Consider the following 9,431-nt stretch of genomic DNA (forward strand, 5'->3'; position numbering starts at 1 on the left):
CGTGAGCCAAGGATTCCAACGACATAAGACACTTGAGCCTGTGACTGACGGTTTAGGAGTTATGAGCGATTTCGTACTTTTGATCGCTGTAGCGCCCCCGTCAGGCCGATTGGGGCGAGCCTTGGTCACGTTGTAGGCGGTGTGAGTACTACCATCCCTCCAAGTTTCAAGTCTCTACGACTTACGGTTTGGTCTGCACGATCAGTTTTATGTGGAGATCGCTGATCCGTGACCATTCTAACAATTACAATAGGGTTTCAGCGCTACGCGCTTGAACCCCTAATAAAATAAAAATAAAATAAGGTGCTAAGAAATACAAGTTGTGATGCCGGAAGGATTGTCACTGGAGTGAGGAAAGCAGACACTTACAAATCCCTGAAATGTAACTGACAGGATTAGATGAACAAGATCCTCCTATATTCACTTCTGGAACATCATATAACTTTTGTTAATTTTTATCTTCCAATAGAGCTTCATTTATTCCCCCTTCAGTTGTTCCAAACTGGTATGAATTTCTTTTTTTCTGCTGATCCTAAAAGAAGATATTTTGAACAATGTGGTTAACCAAACAGGTTCTGGTCCCCATTGACTACCATAGTATTTTTTTCTTCTATGGAAGTCAGTGACCATGTGGACATCTGAACCATCTGAACATGCGGACCAGTTTGGTTACTCACATTCTTTAAAATATCTTCATTTATGTTCAACAGACAAAAGATAATCCTACAGGTTTGTAACAACTTCAGGGGGAGTAAATGATGACCATTTTCATTTTTGGGTAAACTATTCCTTTAAGTATCAGGATATTAAACATGAAATGGCTAAATTAAAGACTTAAAGATTAAGGGTGCGTTCACACTTGGCATGTTTGGTTCGACTAAAACGAACCCTGGTGCGATTGCTCTGTTAGTGCAGTTCATTTGAGCAAGTGTGAACGCTGCCATCCAAACCCTGGTGCGCACAAAACAAGCGGACCGAGACCGCTGAAAAGATGGGTCTCGGTCCGCTTCCAAACGAACTCTGGTGCGGTTCGAATGATATATGAACTCAACACGGACCAAATACTTCTAAACTAACCAAAAACAGGAAGTAATGACAAGATGCGACGCTATGCGACATGATTTGACGACGTGGTGTAACCAAAATTAAATGAGCAGAGGGCAAACGTGGAGCAACAATGAGGTAAAGTGCCTTTTATGAGCTCCTTGTGAGTTTGCAGATGGTGAAAACAAAAATTATATGTACACGCAAGAATGAGCGTGCTTAGTCCAGCAGACGGCATTAGGTGTGTTCGACTTAAATCGGTTAATGGGTGCTTTGATATCATACACCCACAGCGCCGCTTTAAAGGGTCATGAAACCCCAGACTACTTTTTCTGAGATTTTAGCAGAGGTGTTTGTGTTGCACATCATAGAAGACAATGTTAGCATCCAATAATTTTAACTATTGGAGAAAAATGGTTAATTTTAAGGTTTTTTGCGCTATTTTCATCTTCCGGGTTTAAAATCTACATCGTGTTGACGTCACAATTTGTACATTTTTGTACATTTGTAAATTTTTGAACAATTTGGACTATAGTACATCGATGACGCGTCAGTGTCTATTAAATTATTCATGAGACTGCGTGTTCTTATCCTATGAGAAGACGCTTCGCTTAATTATTCACAACAGCATGTGTTGTTTTGCTGTGACAGGCGCTTCAGATTATGAGATTGCACACATTAACTGAGAGAAACGTCCATGGATCGAAGAAAAGTGTTTGTTTTTGCTTTGTAATAAGAGTTCGGCACACTTCATTCACTTATTGAGTGTAACCGTTTTTATAGCTCCGTGACATAAGCCATCAAAAGGCTTATATAAACGCCGCAGAATAAGCCTAAAAAGTTATCAGAGGTGCAAAAGCACATTCTTATATATGTTTTTGATGCAGAGTGCAAATGGCTGTGAATGTTCATGAATCGAAGGAGAGTGTTTATTTTTGCTTTTTTAATAAGAGTTCGGCACAAACACGATTCATTCACTTAGTGAGTATAACCATTTTTACAGCTCCATGACACAACCTATCAAAAGGCTTATATAATCGCTGCAGAATAAGCCTTAAAAAGTTATCAGAGGTGCAACAGCACGTTCATGTATGTTTTCGATACAGAGTGCAAATGGCTGTGCATTTATTTGTGTTTTTAAAGATAAAGTTCTCAATATAACAAATAAAGCAACAAAACGTGTAAAATTCAACTTAAAAGCTGACTATATACATCCGGTAACAAAATCGTATGCATCTGTATTATACAAACATTGCTGACTGTGTGTGACAAAATTTCTAAAGTTCCTCAACAGAAAAGCACAACCATTCGTTCCGCCATCTTGGCCGACCCCGACCCTTTAAGTCTAACGCACCTTTTGTTTGGAGTGTTCGGTAAGTTCCGTCACGATATATACGTCATTCAAGCCGACCAATCAGGTTGTGAACGTATCACATGCCTTTAGGTTAGCTGTCTTTAAGTTCGCTGTCAAAAATGCCAATGTGAACACTAAGTGGACCAGGACCCAATGTATAATTTTCCTTTTTGGTCTGGACCAAATTAACCAAACGAACCGAACTACAAGTGTGAACACACCCTAAAGCTTAGCTGTGTGCAGTGAATAGCCTGCAGTTATTGCATGTGAGCTTATGCTGGAAAAGCTTTTCATGAACTTTCTGTGAATACCAAGCACAAATATTGCCAGACAGCTCTGCTTAGCAGCTGCCTCAAGGGATGAGAAAATGTGTTCGCAATGACATCAGCTCCTTCCTACAGACAGCAGCAGTGTGGGCTGGGGGGATGGGAGCCGTGGGATTCATGGAAAGAAGGGAGTAGCTGATACTCTCACAAAACAGTTGACCATGACAAGTTGCCAGGCATCTCCTCAACTCTGGCTAATGATGATGTTTCCCAAACAGCAACTAGAATTATACCAAACTTCATGTCAGAACTGCAGCAGAATTAAACTAAGACTGCTGCTAAACATAGTCTTGTTAAAGGAGATTGAAAATAAAATAAATTCTGGTCCACAGCTAGGTCAAAGCTGGTCCACATACTAGGGGTTGCACCGACTAATCAACTTGTCGACTAGTCGACTTCAATGCTCTGCCATGACGCTTTAAGCTTGACGTCGACTAGTCGCTGGTCCTATAGAGGGCGCAACAGGATAAGAAATCTTTGAAGGACTTCCACATTTACGCTCCGACTCCAAACAGTTTAAAACGGACCGGCTGTACGTGGGGGAGGAGATATATATATATAGATAGATAGATAGATAGAGAGAGGCTATTATATAGTATTATAATAGCATTATAGTGGTTCAATGCATTATATTGTGTTTTTTTTTTTGGAGTCACAGATCGGACTATTTTTTCGGATAAGAAAAAACATATTTAAAGCACAGAGAATGACAATGCCGTGAAGGGTTTTTTGGACAGGCTAATTTTATGTGTATTTATACGCAACTCGGTATCTCCGCGCTGTCTGAAACACATCTCTTGTGCGCGCTTTGATTGTGTGCGAGAACAGCGCGTGAGTAACGAATTGAGCTCTCTTTCGTTTCTTCGTCTTGTGGTTTAAAATTGCTTGTACGTGTAAAGTGGCAGATTAATCTGCGAATCACGTGCGTGCCGAACGGTAGGGTCTCATCCGTACGTATTACGGATCAACTGCGATCCGTTTAACTCCTAATATGTGACAGATCAGAGCAATCTTTCATTTACTTATTTAACATGAAATTGTCAAATTGCTACTCCATATCAATCGCATACAAAGAAAATACAGAATAATTAGAACAATCATTAACATAAATAAATAACAGAGTTCTTGCGACCCCGTAGCAATTCTTCCACGGCCCGGTAATGGGTCGCGACCCGGTGGTTGGGGACCTCTGCACTAGAGAGATATATAGGCTACAACTACATTTACAAACCCACTAAGCAAGCAGGTCATGCCATAAGTGTGTCAATGGCAACACAGACAAGTAGATAGTCGACTGCAACTATACTCATAACTTGTTGCAATTTTGTTGTCACTCTTTCATAATCAAAATATGCAAGGACAGAGCTGTATTTAGGATTCCATAGGACTGACAACTGTATTTTGACAATTTCTGCTCAGCACAGTGTATGTCACATGTTCACATATATTAAAGCTGCATTCAGTAGTTTGGTGCTAAAATGGTGCTTAAAATGCTGTATACTGTACATTAAGAAATAAATAGTGTTTTTATGAAGAGTCATTTGAATAATGAACACTCACATGACATGAAAACTGTACTCAATAGTTTTCTATAAAAGTTTTTAAATTAGCCTATATATGGTGCAGGTCACCTCAATGTATTTCACCATGTTGAAATGCCGTGACCTGCTGTGTTTCACTAAATGGAGTGAATCCCCGTGCTGGCGTGCCCAATGGCTGCCGCCACTATAGATACGTCAGTAGTGTAGTTTAGCGATGGGAAAAGCAATTTATCGTGTTGTACCAGCTTATTATTTACATGTTATTATCATGTTTTACCAGCAGAGACAACGGTCGGGGGAATCAGTACCTGTATGACCAAAGACGACGAAACACTCATAAACAAGGTGGAAAGGTTTGATTACAAAGAAAATCCTGAGTAGTGATGCCTAAATTGCATCTATTTTTGTTGGACAGGTAGTGAAATTGATTATTATGTAGATTGCTGTCTAAAACTAGTATCAGTGCAATTTAAATAAAACTCAGAGATGATCATACTGATCCACGCTGATAGATGGCAGTGCAGCGTATACCACCATTGTGCTATTAGTACTTATGAGGAACAGCGATGCTAACATTAAAGGGGTCATATGATGCGATTTCAATTTTTCCTTTCTCTTTGGAGTACGGACTGTAAGTACGTTTTTTATAATTAAAGAGTTTTTATATTTTTTATATTTAAAGCAAGTTTTTTGGGCAGTGTAGAGGTAATGTACAGTATGTGGAAAATAATGTTTTTTTTAAACCTTAAACCGCATAAACACATTTCATTACACCAAATACACAAAATAATGTTATTTTTAGCAACGTCATATGACCCCTTTAACTAAAGAACTACTGAATGCACCTTTAAGACACTGTGCTCAAATTAACAAATTAACTTTACTGATCTAAGATCACATTCAGAGCTGACTTGAATAATCCAGCATTATCATACAGATAGCATCATGTGGGCCCGTGTTTCCTCAGCACCACTGCTAGGGCTCTTTAGTACTGCTGATGAGTAATTACTAGGTGAATGGGTATGGAAATTTCCAGCAGACAAGGACCTTATAGCTGTCTCGCTCTTGTACAAACCCATGGTCATTACCAGCAGGCAATTAAAGAAACTCTGAGCTCTAATTAAAGCAATGCCTTGGGGTTTCACTAAGAGCATCTCTAAATGAAAAGTGATATTGAAATGAAGACAATGTGCCCCTGAGAACAGTCTAGATCCATGCTAAATCTGTCCTCTGAATGTGTCTACAATAAACAGGCAAGTTGCCATCAGTATGCATGAGATGGTACCAGATGGCAAACCAGTTTGTGATGTTCACTGCTACTTATCAGGTTTCATTCTGGGCATCTAATGAGCGAGACCTTTAAAAGTAAATCACTGACCTGAAAACATCTCAGAAACGATTAGCAGACAGTTAAAATAGGCACCAAAGATGTTTTCAGATATTTAAATCCATGTTTGACATGGATTTAAAAAGGCCAGAACGCTGTTTTTGCTGTAGAGCTGGAAATCTTACGGACACATTGTTTAAAACAGCTGACAGCTGCCTGAGCTGCCAAGGTAAAAGTTGTCAAAAGTAAAGTTAACAGAAAGACAAGAATATATTTTCACTGTTAATCACAGTGGTGCTCTGAAACACATCATGGTCACTCAAGACTGACATTAAGGCTATTTCTGCTGATCTCTGTCACTATAAAGTATTAACTGACAGTGGTTTTCTAGGTCACTAGACAAACAGAAATATACTATGCAGTTACTGTAGACTGTAGTTATTATTCTCAGTGGGTCAGCCCATGAAAATCCCATTACATCTAGGCGACATCAATTATATATTGAAATTATTGGTTTGATTTAAAAATGCATCATGTTTCAGTGTTTGATGACTTCATGCAGAATTTTCTGCGCTTTACTGAATCCCCTCAGGCCAGCACTGCAGCAGTGACACTAAGTGCTGTCATAAACACCTAAACTTTTATAATTAAAAAAAAACTATGCCATGAAAGACACAACAGAAATACAATTCACAATTGTACTGAAATCTAACTTTTCGATTACAATTATGATTTTCAGCTGCTTGTTTATTGTGTACAAACAAGCAAATTATATTATCAGTAAACGTTTACTATTTTAAGCAAATGAACATCTCATGTGTAACCTGAAAAAACACACTTGGTTCGGGTCACATGACAATTGTATCTGCGTAGTTCAACTCTACCAGGCGAGTTCAACTCGCTTTTTCAAAGCGAGGACTCTGCTTTGGCGTATGACACCGCACCATGACATTCCTGTGCTCTCACACTGAAGTGGGAGAGAGAGTAAATCAGCAATGACGTTGAGCCATGGAGGGACTCTACAGTTACCAGGCTTGATGTGTCCTATCAAGTCCTATAGCAATGCCAGATTAACACTGGGCATGTTCAGGTATATTTACCTATATATACACATTATAATGTTATGCAAAAATATGTTTCATAATGAAATTGTAGATAGATAATGCAGGACAATAAAACCAACAATGGTTTGCATGGGGAGAATAATGCAGCCAAATTTAGCAGCTGTGCAGGTTAACAAGGGCAGCACTTATTTTGGACTCGGTGGGGTTGATACCAAATGAAGCCCATTAATTTACTCTGTAAGTCCATGCAAATGAGGGCACAAAGGCCAAAGGGTGGTCTGGTGTTGAGACTGAAGTAAACCTGTCTAATCTAAGTCTAGGTCTGTCTATTCTTGGGTTACAGAAGCCAACTGATAAAACAACCCTGTCTGCTTTGATGGCCAGTCAGGAGATGTCAAGAAAGAGTGGGAAAAAGCACACAGGTGCAAAAAACTGACTAAAAGCCTATTTCTGGCCAATAGCCAATTGTGGGTGAAAATACAAGGTGGAAACCTAAAAAACTGAACGATGAAGAACACATACCTCCTTAAGACCAATCTTGGCTGTGTAAATGATGTTGGATCCATCTCTTTTGAAGAGTGGGTGCCCTTTGTCTTTGAGCACAAATGCAATATCAGCAGGAATGTTTTCAGGTGTCTCATCACCCTCTTTGGGGAAGGTGATCTTGGTCCCTTCCTTCCAGCCTCTCTTGATGACAATGTTAAGGATCTTGTCCTCTGTCCTCATTGTCCTTCCATCTGGGTTCAGCCTTCGGCGAGTGATTCGCATCCGCTTGGTACATCCATGGAAGATCTCCTCTAGAGACACTTTAAGCTCATGTACCACTGGTGGGTCCTGTACTTTCCTCCGGCCACCATGAAGAGGCTCATTACGATGTCTTCGACCTCCACCGTGATGAAAACCGTTGATACCATTGAAGCCAAAGTGGCTAAAGGAACTGAAAGGATCATCATCTCCATCCATGTCAATGTCCATGTCATGATCGCCACCATGGTCATTAGTGCCATTGGTGGTTCCCCGTTGGCGTCCAGAGCCAAAGAATATATCAAAGGGGTTGGAGCCTCCAAAGAAAGAAGCAAAGGTGGCATGTGGATCCCCATGGAAGGTGTAGTGATATGTGGTCCCTTGTCCACTAGATGAGCCTGTGCCACCTGTTTTCAAACCTAGACGGAAATACACAGGAGGAACAATGCATCAGGGTTTTCTGTATTTACAAAGTTATTTTAAGTTCTGCTTAAATCCACAGGTTAGCATCTTCTGTGACAGTTTCAGGTTAGCAAACACTAGCTTCCAGTAATGATAGCCAAGTCTTTAAAAAAGTATAACTTTGTCATCTCATAAGTACACCAAGGATCGATGGAGCCATATTAAGGGCATCACCGACTTAGTGAGTCTGCCACAGCTGCGTGAGAAAAGTGGATTTAGGACTACAGTTGCCTTGAAAAGTAAATTCTGCTCGACACTGATAAAACCTAAGCCACTTTCTATGAAAATGTTAACTAAAATAGGATGACTTCTAACTATAATGGCCTACTGCATACAATATTTTAGGAATTCAAGACTGTATAAGTGTAGATTCCTCAATATACAATGACATTTTTTCTCAAAAGAAGCAAGTTCATTGACACAGCCTAGTTGGACCTGTCAACCTATACCAATGGATGCCAACTCCAAGATGATTCTTTGACTCGTACCCTCTACACTACTAAGAGGACAGTCTACTTTATTGTATTACAACTACTTGAAACGGACAAAAAGTTTAACACCTCGATGACAGCTATTTCTATTTGTTTAGTGAAAACAGAAAAACACTGAAATGGTCTGACTGCAACTTCTGAATTATTATAACAGCCCTACAAATTGGCAACTGAGATGTTAATTCTAAACTTCTGCTGGATAATTATCAAGTGCTAGCCTACAGTATGACATAGCATAGAATAGCATTTGATTTAGTCTGCAACTGCTCACACATCACATTTTGAGGTGTAAAGCTCAACAGAAGACCTGCCAAGTCTTTCTCTGTTTCTTTTCTCCACCCCCACTCAGTTTGGTTACAAAATCAGATTGCTGGACAAAGAACAGAAATACGATTTTAAACAAGCGGCTACTTCATTTCTATTAATGTCCCTTAGCTGGCTTCTCTTGGTGGCCTGGTTCTGAAAAAAATATTTTGGCAAGAACATGCAGTACAAATCCTGGACAAGTGATGAAACTGAGTGGAAGACCACAGCATGGTGTGTAAGTGCTCTTTAAGCTCTAGTGTCTGAACTGTGTTTTGAGGTTCACTGCAAAACTATCTTATTCACAAAATTAGAAGTACAGAAAGAGCAGGTCAATTAGGATCAAACAATCTTTTATTTTGTGCTTTTCAGTTCTGTTAAAAAAACATTAACACCCATGCGTTATGGTGGGTGATTGATGGCTTGTAACAAATGCACTCCTTCTAACGATCAGGACACAAGCTGACTCATCTTCCAACTTCACATCTTCAACTCTTCAGTCTGCCTACTTAACACCTTATAAAACACGTTTCCACCTCATTCTTTGCAACTTCAATGAACTCCTCAGGCCAAAACAACTAATGGGGGGATGGTTATTAAAGTGGGTCATTTGGGAATAACAGATTCATAGGCCTATACCAGGGATCCTCAAATCTGGCCCACGAGATCCACTTTCCTGCAGAGTTTAGCTCTAACCCTAATCAAACACACCTGAGAATGCTAATCAATGTCTTCAGGATCATTAGAAAATCACAGGTAGCTGAGTTTGATCAGG

General features: G+C 39.7%; 1 protein-coding gene across 3 annotated transcripts in view; it reads right to left on the bottom strand.

The window, feature by feature from the left end:
• The window catches only part of dnajb5 (DnaJ heat shock protein family (Hsp40) member B5), a 22,857-nt gene that overhangs the window by 8,954 nt on the left and 4,472 nt on the right, over positions 1-9,431 (bottom strand). For 2 of the 3 annotated variants that reach the window (XM_016561116.1, XM_016561117.1), the window contains exon 3: positions 7,179-7,819. In XM_016561116.1, the coding sequence (XP_016416602.1) occupies positions 7,179-7,819 (641 nt within the window). Of the gene's footprint in view, positions 1-2,910; positions 2,946-7,178; positions 7,820-9,431 lie in introns of those variants that run through there. The other variant, XM_016561118.1, reaches the window with a different exon arrangement.

Source organism: Sinocyclocheilus rhinocerous, unplaced genomic scaffold (assembly GCF_001515625.1).
Source record: "Sinocyclocheilus rhinocerous isolate Xijiao unplaced genomic scaffold, SAMN03320098_v1.1 scaffold468, whole genome shotgun sequence".
Taxonomy (NCBI): domain Eukaryota; kingdom Metazoa; phylum Chordata; class Actinopteri; order Cypriniformes; family Cyprinidae; genus Sinocyclocheilus; species Sinocyclocheilus rhinocerous.